Source organism: Sander vitreus, chromosome 1, assembly GCF_031162955.1.
Source record: "Sander vitreus isolate 19-12246 chromosome 1, sanVit1, whole genome shotgun sequence".
NCBI lineage: Eukaryota > Metazoa > Chordata > Actinopteri > Perciformes > Percidae > Sander > Sander vitreus.
In genome coordinates, this window is record NC_135855.1 from 39,345,020 (window position 1) to 39,360,900 (window position 15,881).

Below are 15,881 nucleotides of genomic sequence, written 5' to 3' on the forward strand. Positions count from 1 at the left end.
CTGCTCTGGTGTTTCCCCCTCTCATTCCTCCTGCTCTGGTGTTTCCCCCTCTCATTCCCCCTGCTCTGGTGTTTCCCCCTCTCATTCCGCCTGTTCTGGTGTTTCCCCCTCTCATTCCCCCTGCTCTGGTGTTTCCCCCTCTCATTCCCCCTGATCTGGTGTTTCCCCCTCTCATTCCTCCTGCTCTGGCGTTCCCCCCTCTCATTCCCCCTGCTCTGGCGTTTCCCCCTCTCATTCCCCCTGCTCTGGTGTTTCTGAGCCCCTAAACTGGAGACATTTGGAAACACTTCTGACCCGTTTTGGTTTGGAATCTGCGGGGTTGTGTTGCAGTCTCAACGGACGCAAACGGCGACCTTTGGCAACGCCGACACTGACGCCAACGTTTCTTCGCCTGATTGGGTCATGACGTCTCGTTCTCTGAGACTAAAGCTACTAACGTTACCATGGAAACTACCAGCAACGGGCGGAGTCTCCTAGCTGCCTCCTGTTTATGCCCAGTATACCAGAATGTTGATGAGATAAGCGGTTTCGGACGGTTAGTTGAAACAGAGATTAGTTCTTCTACTGGATCTAAAAACACTTGTGTGCACGGAGATCACTTATGACTCAAAACTCCGCTTAAAAACCAAAACGTAGTGATGTAAATGTAGCCTTAAAGCTGTTTCATGCATCTTGCGTTCGGCGCGCCGCGGTCGGGGGTGCCACGGTAACGCTGATGTTTCGCCACCTGATTGGGTCATGACGTCTCGTTGTCTGTGACTAAGCTACCAACGTTACCATGGCAACTACTAGCAATGGGAGTATCCTGTTTAACCCGGCATGCACGTTGGCCCAGTGTACGAGAATGTTCATTATACATGCAGTTTGGGTGTGTTAGTTTTAACGGAGATTAGTTCCCCCACGGACCCCCATTTGATAAGATTTTGTCCCAGGGTCCCCCATCTGATAAAATGTTTGCTTTATTACAGAAAGTGTATGAAACCAATGACCAAAATAGTCATTCATTCTGTCATGGTGTTATTTATGGATGGAATTATAGTGAAAATTAATGATTCCCCTTTGTGCTGCCCTCTGAAACCCCCTCAAGGACCCCACTTTGGGAACAACTGGACTAAAGTCAGCCAAAAAAGATCAGATTTGATATAAAAAGTAACTTTTAAGCAGACAGAGTTGACCTCCATAGTGAAGACTGTGGGAGTGGGATTGCAATCATAACAATCATATATATTACATATTTGGATGGATGTATGTGTGTGTGTGTGTGTGTGTGTGTGTGTGTGTGTGTGTGCATGCGTGCGTGTGTGCGTGCTTGCATGACAGAAAGGTGTGCCCGATGTTTGTTGGGTGACCATACAGATGTTTTTTATGTGTGTTTTTAATGTTATCTGTTGATTGTTGGAGCAGGCGATGCAAGAACATTTTTCTGTGTGAACAGACAATAAAGTTGTATCTTATCTTAAGATTCCTCCTGCCTCAGCCCGTCTCTTCTTCTCATCAATTTCTCTCCCTCTCCCTCTCTTTCCTTCCATCCTTCCTTCACATACTCTCTAACACCAGCTGTCAGTCTTTCACAGAAACTCCATCTCCTCTGATCCGGCTTAGAAGTGTCATCTTTGCAGGAACATTTTTCTCTCTCCCCCCCCACTCCCCACCCCCCAGACTCTACAGTCCACATACGTCAGATTGGAGGAGGGACAATGTGGCTGGAAGTAGATGACCGAACGATAGAGATCAAAATGGAGCTTTGTTTTATTTTGACAGAAAAGAAGGCAGGGGATCCAGGTTCCACTCAGCGCAAGATTATTTGTTCTGGGAGATGGATCAGTCCTAAGCGGAATAGATAAGCACATAAGAAGATGGCTTCAAACTAGTATAATGATAGCCAGACAGATTCTTTTAAGAGGATGGAGGAATAGAGATCAACAGTGACCGCCCACAAGTGTTTTTCCATATTCAATGGTTTCATTGACGTTTCAAAAATTGCTTATATATAGAGTTTTACGTCTGGAACCAAGCCAACACAGCTACGAGAGGAATCGTGCCACCATAAAACATTTGATTCGGCGCAAAAAAACATTTTGAAAACAGCAAAAAGGCAAAAGATCCAAGACTGTGTACAGAAACGATCAACGACTTAAATAGATAGATGCTCGCTCTAGCCATTCGCGGTTTCGAGGGTACGGTAAACACTTCCAAATTAACATTGAGTCGGACCAATCAGAAACGTCGCCGTTACGCTTAGGATTGTGGTTATTAGGATTGTACTTATTTCTCCGTAAGATTGCGAATAAAACATGTTTTTCTGAAAACAAGGTTGATTTCATACGGACATCTAGCTTCTACAGAAGCAGGAACTTTCGATTCACAATTTCGTTGCTTGTGGTCAGTCTTCCTGGTGGTTTAAGCCCAGTTCAGACCAAAGATTGGGAATGTGGCAGGGAAAAGTTGCAGCGGTCTGAACTGGCCCGTCTCAGCTCGACTCAAACCAGCTGATGACGAACTGAAATGACAGAGGTTTGGGCCTCATGAGCGCCCACGAGCGCGGTATATGGTGGAGCGAGCTGAGTAGCAGAGTGACTGAAGAGAGGGAGCGGCGTTAGAACAAAGCCGTAGTAGGAGAAATGCAACTGTAGCAAGCATCTCAGTATCACTATCATCATTCATATTTGAAGACACTACAAATGATAAATCCAACTACAAAAAAAGCATGAAAGTCAGAAGTTAGAACGGAAGTACAAGAGTTGTTGCTATGGAGATGATACACCGTTTTGTTTTTCCATAGAAATAAAATGGATAGAAAGGCCATTTCCATTCAAATCAACGTAGCAGAATGGTCCGAGCCATAGGCGCCGATTTATGTTTTCCTCCGTGGGTGCTCACGGGCGCACGCCCTTTAAAAAAAAAAAGCAGTCAAAAAACGTTTGCATTTCAGAACCTTAGGAAATGGACAGCGGCCGACACGAACACACACGCCTATTAACTCGATAATAAAGCCGTAAAGTAGACTCTCTTTCACCTCAGGACAACGCCACTTCTCACAAATACAGATAGAATTGGAGATGAATACGTAACTGCGATCAGCTTCGTGGGAAATTAAGAATCAATTCCACCTGTCTAGTAGCCTAGGCACACGATGACAGACGCTCCACTTAGCACCAACAGCAACGTTGAATTTTAAATGAATGTAGCCTACTGGCAGTCTGGCACTGGGTACTCAGTTTTTTTCCGTGCTCGAGCTCCGGAGCACCCACGATATCGGCGCCTATGGTCCGAGCGGCAGCCATTTTTATGTGTACCATTGCCATGGTAACAAATAAAGGAGCTGAGGTTTTGCAGTAATGGACAAACGAGCAGCGGAGTAGTAACGTTACGAGGCAGAGAGACGGTCGCTAAATGAGTCAGTCATGCTTCATCCACACAAAGCATACTGCTATCGCCACGGGTTACAGCTATATTCTGCTCGTTTTCTGTGGACGATGTGGCGAGAGGGTAACGTTAAGGTGGAGATAGCAAGCTAACGTTAGCCAACTAACACCGGCTGGCTGGCTTGCTGGTTCCACCGTGCTTTTATGCTGCTTTGGTTACAGAGAATGAGCTGAACAGCAGGCTGGGTCTAACGTTAGCGGTCTGCTGACCCACTGCTGCTGGGTCTGACGTTAGTGGTCCGCTGACCCACTGCCGACTGCCGTTGGGTCTAACGCCTGCGCTCCGCCGACCCACCGCCGCTGGGTCTAACGTTAGTGGTCCGCTGACCCATTGCCGCTGGGTCTTGCGGGTTAGGGTTTGCTGCTGGGTCTGACGTTAGTGGTCCGCTGACCCACTACTGACTGCCGCTGGGTCTAACGCTAGCGCTCCGCCGACCCACTGCCGCTGGGATTAACGTTAGCGCTCCGCTGACCCACTGCCGCTGGGTCTAACGTTAGCGGTCCGCTGACCCACTGCCGCTGGGTCTAACGTTATTGGTCCGCTGACCCACTGCCGCTGGGTCTAACGTTATCGGTCCGCTGAGCCACTGCCGTTGGGTCTAACGTTATCGGTCCGCTGACCCACTGCAGCTGGGTCTAACGTTAGCGGTCCGCTGACCCACTGCTGCTGGGTCTAATGTTAGTGGTCTGCTGACCCACTGCTGCTGGGTCTAACGTTAGCGGTCCACTGACCCACTGCTGCTGGGTCTAATGTTAGCGGTCTGCTGACCCACTGCTGCTGGGATTAACGTTAGCGGTCCACTGACCCACTGCTGCTGGGTCTAATGTTAGTGGTCTGCTGACCCACTGCTGCTGGGATTAACGTTAGCGGTCTGCTGACCCACTGCTGCTGGGTCTAACGTTAGCGGCCCGCCGACCCACTGCCGCTGGGTCTAACTGTCCCTCCTCACTCCCTGCAGCTCCAGAGAACGTCTTCTCCTAGCAAGCTGCGACACAGTTTACGGCCCCACTGACGCACATTGTCTCTATGACAACCATTTTATTTCTATGGTTTCGTCTTGTCACATTGGTGTGAACTGGCAGGTTTCAGAATGTTGCAGAATGGCGTGTTGCAAGAAGTTGCAAGTATTAACTTGCGAATCTTTGGTCTGAACTTGACTTTAGACATCATAGCTGATAAGCAAAATCCTTATGGAGAAAATCAATGGGATTTTTACTTCTGGAACCACACTGGTGAGCTGTATGAAGGGGTGCTGTAAATCTAGGAGTGGGCTTGTGAGATGGCTAGGGTGGCGCATTTAAAAATATTTCATATAAACGGTTTGCCAGATTGGACGTCTACACGGGGGAATGGGGAAAGTAACTGAACTCTCTGGAGGACTCCTAAGAAGCTTTGTGCTGGGGAGAGACGTGTATGATGGGCTTATGGTGTTGTCATTTATACATATGCTTATTTGGTTTATGGTTTATTGTCTATTTTGTTATTATTGTGTTGTGCGGTCTTAAATATTGAGTTACGAAGAAGAAGGGGGGGGGGGGGGGGTGTTCATGTTGCAAATTATATGTTGTGTGTGTTGTGTCAAAAATAAATACAAATTGTTAATCACAAGTTAATCACAAAAAAGTAAATAAAGAGGAGGGGGAAGAAAGGAAAAAAAAATGTATATACAAGAAACTAAGAGAGAGAGGGGGGGGGAGAGAGGGAGAAAGAGAGAGAGATAAATAGTTTATCCCCAACATAGTCACACTGCATAGCAACTGCTGTCTGACTGCTACTGGCTAGTTTCTATGGTCACAGGTCAATAGAGATGAGTGCATGAACGGTCTATGTGTGTGTGTGTGTGTGTGTGTGTGTGTGTGTGTGTGTGTGTGTGTGTGTGTGTGTTTGTGTTGCGAGATCATACAGGGAAGTTAGCTGGTGTCACAAAATGACGAGGCATCTGAGCCCCAGGCGTATTCATAACTGCTTCTACGAAGAGTAATATTTTTCTATGAAACACATGGGTATCAAGTTATATGCAAATACTCTTTAAAAGGTAGAAGAACATATGTTGAAAAAATCAATCCTTTTAAAGTGCTCATATTATGCTCATTTTCAGGTTCATAATTGTATTTAGAGGTTGTACCAGAATAGGTTTACATGGTTTAATTTTCAAAAAACACCATCTTTCTGTTGTTCTGCACATTGCTGCAGCTCCTCTTTTCACCCTGTGTGTTGAGCTCTCTGTTTTAGCTACAGAGTGAGACATCTCACTTCTGTTCCATCTTTGTTGGGAGTCGCACATGCGCAGTACCTAGGTAAGGACTACTAGCCAGTCAGAAGCAGAGCATGAGGGCGTGCCCTGACAGTACCTAGGTAAGGACTACTAGCCAGTCAGAAGCAGAGTATGAGGGCGTGCCCTGACAGTACCTAGGTAAGGACTACTAGCCAGTCAGAAGCAGAGTATGAGGGCGTGCCCTGACAGTACCTAGGTAAGGACTACTAGCCAGTCAGAAGCAGAGTATGAGGGCGTGCCATGCTAGCAGCTAGGCGAGCATTATAACAATAGAGCTGTTTGGAGCAGTTTGTGAACAGTGTTTTCTGTTGGAGATGGTAAGTCCCTTTGGGGTGGACTTTGGGCTTTTTCACTTTGTAAACCTATAACGTGCACAAAAAAGATATATAACACAATAAAGGAAAGGGAAAAAGCAAAAAACAATAATATGAGCACTTTAAATTGTAATGACTTTCTCTTTCAAACCTTCTCTTTGTTCTGTGAGCTGTTTATACTACAAGCATGTGTATAATCGCATGTGTGTGTGTGTGTGTCTGTGTGGATTCTGTCGGGCATTTTGGATTACTTCCAGGTCTTTATTTTTCTTCCTTCACTCATATCTCACCTGGAGACGCAAGGGAGAGACGCGAGAATGAGACGGAGGAATTGACGTGACGCATACTTGCCAAATGGGACATTCCTCAGCCCAGCCTCACTCAGAAACAACATCATTACCTACACTGTGACATGTTGCACGGCTTCATCCCCTGTCTGTCTCTGGAACTGGAACGGATGTCTCTGTACTTTTTTTGTACACGTTTGGTTTGGCTCGCATTATGAAGCTGTACTATAACCTTTCATTCATTCATTCACTCAACCTTAATTTATACTTGAGGGATCATTGCGGGGGCGGCCCTCATTTACAATGTCATCGAGTCAAATTACAAAGACAAAAACAGAACAACAACACAGAAAATACAATCATACGAAATATCAAAAGACAATAAAACATTCTGTTTTTACAGGAATGGGATTACAGGGATTAGAAGATAAAAGTGTTGAAGTAAAATCAGAATGTGTGTGTGTGTGTGTGTGTGTGTGTGTGTGTGTGTGCGTCGTATAGAACACAGGATGTGCAAGTCAGGTGAAGTAAAAAGAGCTTCAAAGTCTGCATATGAGGAGGCATTTTGATGGTCTGGGAGGCTGAGAGAGTGTGTGTGTGTGTGTGTGTGTGTGTGTGTGTGTGTGTGTGTGGGCTGATGGGATGAAAAAGCAAGACGCTGATTGTTAGCACGCTGCAGGTCTGAGGGAAGATAACTATTGTTACCATCATCATAATCTTGCTTATAATTGTCCCATATTTAAGACTGAAAAGGTGGTTTTTTTTGGCTTTTTTTATTGTACTTATCCAGGCTGTTCTCATTAAGCATTCGTAAATATCACTGCAAAAAGTAACGCACTGTAATTCTACTTATTTATTTCTGTCAGCACCACATTGACTGCTGCTGTAGAACAACACTCTTAGTCAGCTTTGTGATTTCATCACGATTGGGAATATTGCATTTTGGTGTAAAATAACGATTTCCACGCTATACTACTGTGGCTTGTTGCGTTGTCGTCTACAGGAAATACTTACAGAACATCCCTTTCATTTCATTTTATGCTTATTTTATATTATTGCTTACAATCAGGGGCGGGGCTAGAATGGGGGCCCCCGCCCCCCACCCAATACATTGGATCAGAGTACTGTCACTTGGCTGCCTGTTCTGTCAATCTTCCCAGCCCTTGTCACATGACCAATTCATGTTTCCATGACGACTATCCCAAATTCTGATACCATGGAACCAGCCATAGAAATAAAATGGATAGAAAGGCCATTAAACTGTTTCCCGTGGTCATTTCATTGGTACACAACATAATGGTGAGTGTTGTTAGTTGTCATAGTGACAAGACGCGTCCGTGGGGGGCGTAAACTGTGTCGCAGCTCGCTGGGAGGAGAGCCGCCCCCGACGCAGCTCGGGAGACGACTTGACTTGGATGGTGGATGGATGTTAAAAGATGAAGACAATCTGTACTTTTGACTCTGACGAACTCCAAACTACCTCTCCTACATGTACCTGTCAAATGGAAATCATTTTGGCGAAAAAATAAATACAAATAAAAATCTCAGTTGCCTGTTATTTCCACAATCAGCCACAACTGTTCGCCGGCCGCATCCTGCCCGTCTGATTGCAGCAGCGCGACCACACACACACACACACACACACACACACACACACACACACACACACACACACACACACACACACACACACACACACACACATACACACATGCGGGGCCCGTGGTCTTGGCCAAGGCTGCCTCTGAATGGGTCTTTGCGAGCTACCATAATGTGCTCCCATTTTCTGACAGGCTTTCTTTGCAGGCAGACCTGGGGGCATTTGGATGTGGCACAGTGTGAGAAGAACTCCCTGTGCCAATGGCCTCGGGGTTAGGCTTTAAAATAAGCCACCCGGAAGAAGGCAAACAGCGAGAGAGAGAGAGAGAGAGAGAGAGAGAGAGAGAAAGAGAAAGAGAAAGAGAAAGAGAAAGAGAAAGAGAGAGAGAGAAATAAAGAGAAAGAGAGAGAGAGGGACAAGTTGCCCTCCATCTGCCTCTATCATTGCTGACATAGCCCTGAGAGCAGAGAGGACTAAGAGAGCGGGTGGTGGGTGTGGGGAGTCGACTCCAGCAACACTGGGCTTTCTTTGTGATAATGTCAATAATTAAACACTGTCAGAGAATAGAATATACCAGAGGGTGAAAAAGAACGTGGGACAAGGAATAGAGTAGGACAGACAGAAGGAGGATGGGCCTTTTCTGAAAACTACTTCTACCCCTATATACTAAACTACCCCTCATACTGTAGACACACTAACAGTTTTGAAGCCTCAAGTTTGCGTTACGGGCTTTGCCATCTTGTTTCTTGAAACCGAACGTGAACATTTTGGACGAGAAGAAAGAGCTGGGGGGGAAATGATGCAGCCAAGCCAGTGTTGTTTATAGTTGCAATGGTGCTGTGCTAAGCTAAACGCAAAAGGGGGGAAAAGTTGCTTATTTTCAACCATTCTGAAGCGAGTCATCCAGTGGGTTAAACGTGGAACTCGGCAGACTTTCCCTTACCTAACGGTAGTGCTAGCTAGCTAGCTAGCTAGCTTGGTTGGTAGACCACTGGTCAAGACATTTTTAAGCGACCGAATGTTCAAGTTAACTTTGATTCAAATTTGAAAGAAAACAGTAAAACAGGGGACCATAGACTGAACCATAGACTGTAAAAAAAATAATGGACGTAGCAGCAGTGATGTCACCCATTAGTTGGTAGACTGCCGTTTTGAGTGGAGAATGGGGGAGGATGACGCTGCTAAACCAGTATTGTTTATGGCTGCAATGGTGCTAAAGGGGGAAAGTTGCAGATTTTCAACCCTTCTGAGCATCCAGTGGAGATTTACTGGCAGATAAACGCAAACATCCGGGTACTGGTGCCTGTTTCAACTGCATGTACTAGCTAACGCTATCGGTAGCTAGCTAGCTTGGTAGGCAGAATGCTGAACAAGAAAATTTTAGGCGACCAAAATATTCCAATGAACTCTGACACAGTGACAGGGTCACAGTTTAAGATGAAAACACAGACAACAGCCAAAAACAAGTTGAAGTCTATTATAATGTCCACAGTGTTAGCATGGTTAGCATCACTAAGCCTCTGTCTTTGCCTATTTTAAAATAAATGGGAGCATCATTTACTAAATGAACATCATGCTGTGTTGAAGAAGACTTCAAACTAGCGACTGAGTCCATAAACTCATTATGAAAATGTTTACTGAGGTAATAAATCATGTGAGAAGTAGGCTCATTGTCTCATAGACTTCTATAGAAACAGACTTCTTTTTGGACCCAGTGGAGTCGCCCCCTGCTGGAAGTTAGAGACAACGCAGCTTTAAGGCTACAGAAAGCCAAACTCACGCCACTTCCGGTGGACCTCATGGGACCTTAATTCGGACAAAATATGAACGGTAGTGAATGGGGAGAAGCAAATTTTTTTTTGATCCCGTCTGAATTGAGCCATGGATTACAAATATGATGTTCGTCAATTTAAAAGATCATTTTTCAACCGAAGAAAGTCGGAGGACGGGCCTTTTCTAAAGCCTGCTTCCTTTAATACCGTGGACACACTGACAGCACTCACTACGAGCAGCACACAGCGAGAGGAACTGCAACGACAAATGTGATGTTTATGGGGGCCGGAGCATGGCATGATATGTTCATTAGCTTGCACCCGGAGGACTTCAGAGCACAGCTGAGTTAGCAGGGCAATGTAGCGCTTAGCTTTGTGCAGCACAGCCTGGGGAGACGGAAAGAGACCGGGAGACGAGCAGAGACACATGCAGCTAGTGCACTGGAGAGACAAAACGAGGCCACGTGCCATCACACTGCCTCAGGAAGCTTCAGCATTTAGCATTAGCTTCTGTTCTTTTCTTTCCCCTTTCCCTCTCTACAGAACTGGGTGATGGCAAACAGACGTGTCCTACATAGGCGTAGATTTCGGGAGGGATGGAAGAGACATGTCCCCCCTTAGAAAATATGAAAGACAACCCACTCCCCAAAAGAGGTAAAAATAACTGTTCAAGGGGCTCAACACACGTTCGGAAAACAAGAACTGTGTCTACTTGTGCTTCATTTGGGGGGTTAAAGAACACAACAGGAGCGTGAAAAGAAAAAGTGATTTGTGTAGATTTAAACTTTTGGAGCCTATAGCTTTAACAACGTCTCATTCTCTAATCGAGAGTTGTTGAGATGCCCATGATTCCTTTAAACAAACATCCCGAAACACGTGTGATGTGCAGAAAGTTCTGAACAATACAGGAGAATAATAGGTTTGTGCCCTAGGCAAAGGCTTTTTGTAATTTTTTCCCGACATTTTTGACTATCCCCTATAATGTCCCCCCCCCCCAAAAAAAAACCTACGCCCTTGCGTGTCCTACATAAAGTCAATGTCCTGCCTCCAACTGCATGCAACACCGAGCGATTCCACTTACAGCTCCTCTCGTCGGCGGCCTTGGCCGGGATCTCCTCCACACAGTCGGCTGGAAACCAGCCCACCTGGCCGCGGGCACTGCCCTCCCAGAAACCCCCCTCCCCGATGCTCAGAACTGGGCCAAGGGGAGAGGGAGAGAGAGAGAGCGAGAGAGAGAGAGAGAGAGAGAGAGAGAGAGAGAGAGAGAGAGAGAGAGAGGGAGGGCGCAAAGGGGGGAGGTGGGAAAGTGGTACGAAGAAAACATTTAAAGCACTTCATTTAAATGCCACACTTAGAATAGAAAGTAATACAACATTAAGGCAAATGTTTCTGCATACAAACAAAATATCAAAAAATAACTAGGGCTGCACAATGTCTTTTTTGTAAACACATCGCGAAAGGCTGCGACACATCGCGAAAGACACTCGGAGACTTTTTGTTAGATGAAAGAAAATATCAGCAGAAAACTGCACTTTAAAATCTAACTGTCAAATCTAACTTATGTTCAATTCAATGTTCAATTTGTTCAACAAAAGAAAGTTGGAAATTATTTCCTTTCGTTTATTTTAAATTGAACAAACACCTATTTTAGCAGAATACTGAAAGCAGCAGAACTGAGAACACTTTAATATCTGTTTATTTATCGCCAGTAATATCGTTATCACGATATTCAACAAATATAACAAACACATAACAACATTATCGCATATTTTCCACATATCGTGCAGCCCTAATTCAAAGCACTTCATTTAAATGCCACATTTATACAGAAAGTAATCAAACCTAAAGGCAAATGTTTCTGTGTATACAGAAGTCCCACAAAATATCAAAAAACCACATAACATGTTTTACAGACATCAAATGTTTAAACTGGCAAATCACATATTTATCTGGTCTGTAACTGTAAAACATGTCCTGACAAAAGTGACAAGAGGCTTCCTGAAATTGGTGTTTTATAAGTTAAAGGGTAACTCCTTTTTTTTTCTACCTGGATCTTCCTATGTCTTTGTGTCTAAGTGACTGATGGGAACAACAATCTTTGACATTGGTCCAGTATTAAGAGAGATCGCTGCAGTCGGCAGTAGAGAAACAAGCTACGATGTAAGTTAATAGGACAATTGTCCAGCTTCTATTTACCTTCACAAAAGTGCTCGTTTTGCCGCTGACAGACTAAGATTATTATTCTAAGCATCTGACAACATTATGGAAAGGATTTCTAAGGTGGTCGACCTTTCTGTTAAGTAGTAAGATCCTTTTTTCAACATAAAAACATCCGCGAAATTACGTTCGCTAAACCCACCAGACTCCATGTAAATAAACAGTCATTTTAGCATCATAAAATACACTTCATTCAAAGTCGACAGAAACAAAATAAAACTATGAAAAGCCGTTTTGGGTCGTCTTTTCACGTTTTCAAACATAACAACTCTAGCTTTGGTTGAAATAAACACATAGTTTACCGATTTACATGTGAAAATATGTTGGCTCTATACACGCTAAAAGTATTGCTATTTTAAATGCAGTCTGGTGGGTTTAGCGCTAGCGACTTCAGAGCTGTTTCTGGTTAAACATAAAGGTCTCAAAGAGGTTTTAAAGGTCCATCTCTGAAGGGCTCCTTTCCATAATGTTATCAGACACTTAAAATATTAATCTGAGCATATATATATATATATAGTTCTGCAGGACTTTTACTTGCAGCACAGTAAAGACCCTTAATATCAGAGTACTTCTTCCACCACTGGATGGGGTGCAGCATCACACATGATATAGTCTCGCATAGCACAGACCTTCCTCCACAGCGCTGCGGAGGAGGGTCTGGCTAGTCCACACAGCATTCTGGGATGGGAGAAAAATGTGCTCTGGTTTATTGGCATTTCATTAAACCAATCACAATCGTTTTGGGCGGTGCTAAGCTCCGCACGGAGCCACGGTGCCTCTGCTAAATAGCCTCAGGAAGGAACATGTGTACGTTCAAAAGTAGTTTTAGTCGTGCAACAGAAAACTCAGATTGGACAGATAGTCTAGCTAGCTGTCTGGATTTACCCTGCAGAGATCTGAGGAGCAGTTAACCATAGTCCTCATGAAATCCACCAGAGGTTAGAACGCCAACACAAAGAAAGAGGAAGGTGACGGACATCTGTGTGTGAATGTATATTGCTGATGAAACTTTGAAAATATAGGTTATATTGGCTATCAGGGCTGGGTCTGTGCCGTGGAACCCCTCAGTGATGTAAAAACAAGTTAACCACGACAACAAACTGACCTTTGACCCTGTCGCTCTTGTACAGGTTGATCTCTCCCTCGGCCTGGGCGATGTAAGGACGAACCACCACGAAATGTCTGCCAGGAACGGCGCTGTACAGCTTCCTCCTGGTGCCTACGGCCTCGCCGTGACTGCTGGGACTGACGGACAGGAAGAGAGGGGAAACACCCCAGGTCAGAGCTTGTATCTCGAACAATCAACGGACGGTGTCCACAATCATAAGCAAACGCAAAACCTTATTTTTTCAGGCATTTGTTTAATTACAGTGTGTGTCTGTGTGTCTGTGTGTGTGTGTGTGTGTGTGTGTGTGTGTGGTCGCATTTGAATGGCTTTGATTTTACAACGTGATACTTTCTCCTTTTTTTCTTCTTTCTTTTCCACGTCTGTTTATTGTGTGACTGTAAGAGAAAATCCAAATATATAATATAAGTATTAAAAAAAATGTTAAAGAAAAATCTTTGACAGTCAAAAAGAAAAAAAAGAAAAGAGGAACATTATGACCTTCCTCAAATTATCATTAACAACTGTCTCGGATGTCTTTTGTCCAACCCTTGCACGGACGCACACGCACACACACACACATACACAGACCCACACACACAGACAGACACACACATACACACACACACACACACACACACGCACACACGCACATAGACAGACACACTCACATACACGTAGACAGACACACACAGGCACACACACACACACAGACCCACACACACATACGCACATAGACAGGCACACACACGCACAAATGTAGACACACACGCGTACGCACACACACACACGCACACACACATACGCACACACACACATACGTACACACACACACACACACACACAGGCATACACACACGCAAGCATGCATACACACACACACACACACACACACACACACACACACACACACACACACACACACACACACACACACACACACACACACACACAGACACACATACGCACATAGACAGGCACACACACGCACACACATACGCACACACACACACACACACACACACACACAGGCATACACACGCAAGCAAGCATGCATACACACACACACACACACACACACACACACTATTCATGCTTATGGATACAGACACGCGCACATAAACCAATTATGCAGAGGAGATATTCAGAGGCCAGCAGACACGTGTCTTGCAGCAGGAGTAAGTGGGGCAGAATATGAGCAGGCTCTGACCCACAGAGCTGCAGTGGCTTCTGGGTAGGAGACAAGACGCTCTTACAGTAAGACCCGACAGGAAGCTACCCGGGACTTAGCAGCACTAGAGAAAAATGCTAATGATAAAGGCTGCAACTAACAATTATTTTTATTCTTGATTAATCTGTTGATTATTTCCTGAATGAATAGATTCGTTGTTTGGTCTCTAAAATGTCAGAAAATGGTGAAAAATGATGATCAGTGTTTCCCAAAAAGCCCAAGATGATGTCTTCAAATGTCTTGTTTTGTCCCCAACTCAAAGACATTCAGTTTACTGTCACAGAGGAGAGAAGAAACTGGAACATATTCACATTTAACAAGCTGACATCAGAGAAGTTTGACTTTTTTTTCATAAAAAATGACTCAAAACGATTAATCGTTCATCAAAATAGTTACAGATTAATTTAATAGTTGACAATAATCGATTTAATCTTTGCAGCTCTACCTCTCTCAGCAGTTTAGCCTTTTATTTTGAAAGGCTGACGCCTTCAGTTGACGTTTTATCTGTTCAGTTCTTAGACATATTGGCCAATGAAAAATATTCTTTCAAGGTGTAAATCACATCTTAATGGTTGAAAGAAATATTCACATCATTATGAAAATGTTTCCATGTTTTCATTCCTGAAGCTGGAATCAGAGAATTTTTTTCATTAAAGAAATGACTCAAACCTATGAAAGGATTATGAAAATAATGCCTTTGGTGCTCAGTTTAATGTTAAGTTTGTACAGTTAAAAAAAAAGTTGGAAATGATTTCCAGTCCCGTTTTGTCCAACCTTTGCATCTCTACATACACTAAATATGATATTATGTTTATTTGTACCTCTTTTTCTTTGTATTTTATTTTCTATTTCTTTGTATAATTCGGTTTTTATGTACTGTATATATTTGTAGGAATTAGTATTGATGTCTATGTGTTATTGTTGATTACCTGATTCTTTGTATGATGCATTTTGTCAATAAGAAAAAAAAAACGTTCAGGTCACAGATCGATAAAAGCTGCATTTATATGTTTGTAATATCTGGTTATACAAAGCTGCATCAGAAGCAAAGTGATGCCCAGCTCTCCGTCATGTATCCATGGAGATGGGACGTGAGCACAGAGGACAGCAGTGCTGCTGGGTGAGAACGCAGCGCCACTTAGTGGCCAACGGCCGGAACAACACTCCCCACAACAGAACGCACCGATAGACCGGGGGAATCAAACGCCACCAAGGACCACACAGTGTTATTTTCGTGTCTGGACTCTGTTTGCTTAGTGTCTGTATGTGGGGGGGGGGATGTTAAGATCTCCACCAAGCTCCTGGTTTACAGTAGTACTCATACTCCAGTTAAAGTAGTCGCAATTTATTATATTTTTTGCACACTTTTGTGTAGTATCTAACATCCTATTTTATTTTATTTACCTTGTATAATGCTTGTCTATTTTAGTTGTGTGCTTTTCTTTGCTCTGATCTCTTTTTATGTGACTCAAAGAGCCTGCACAAATATCTTTTAATAATATATACTCTATTAATCCTGCAAGGGAAATTATGATGTTTTCACTCTGCTGTTCTTACACACGGGGCTGAATTGCACACCCATGCTCAGTACCTATACATGCACTAATGGAGACCCCTCAGAGGGAGGGGGCTGCCCATGGAAAGGCACCCTGAG

The 15,881-nt window shown here is 44.1% G+C and overlaps 1 protein-coding gene across 1 annotated transcript in view; it reads right to left on the reverse strand.

The window, feature by feature from the left end:
- Positions 1-15,881, reverse strand: part of shank2a (SH3 and multiple ankyrin repeat domains 2a) — a 295,254-nt gene that overhangs the window by 82,769 nt on the left and 196,604 nt on the right. The window contains exon 13 of the mRNA XM_078255689.1: positions 12,997-13,136. Within this exon, the coding sequence (XP_078111815.1) occupies positions 12,997-13,136 (140 nt within the window). The remainder of the gene's footprint in view (positions 1-12,996; positions 13,137-15,881) is intronic.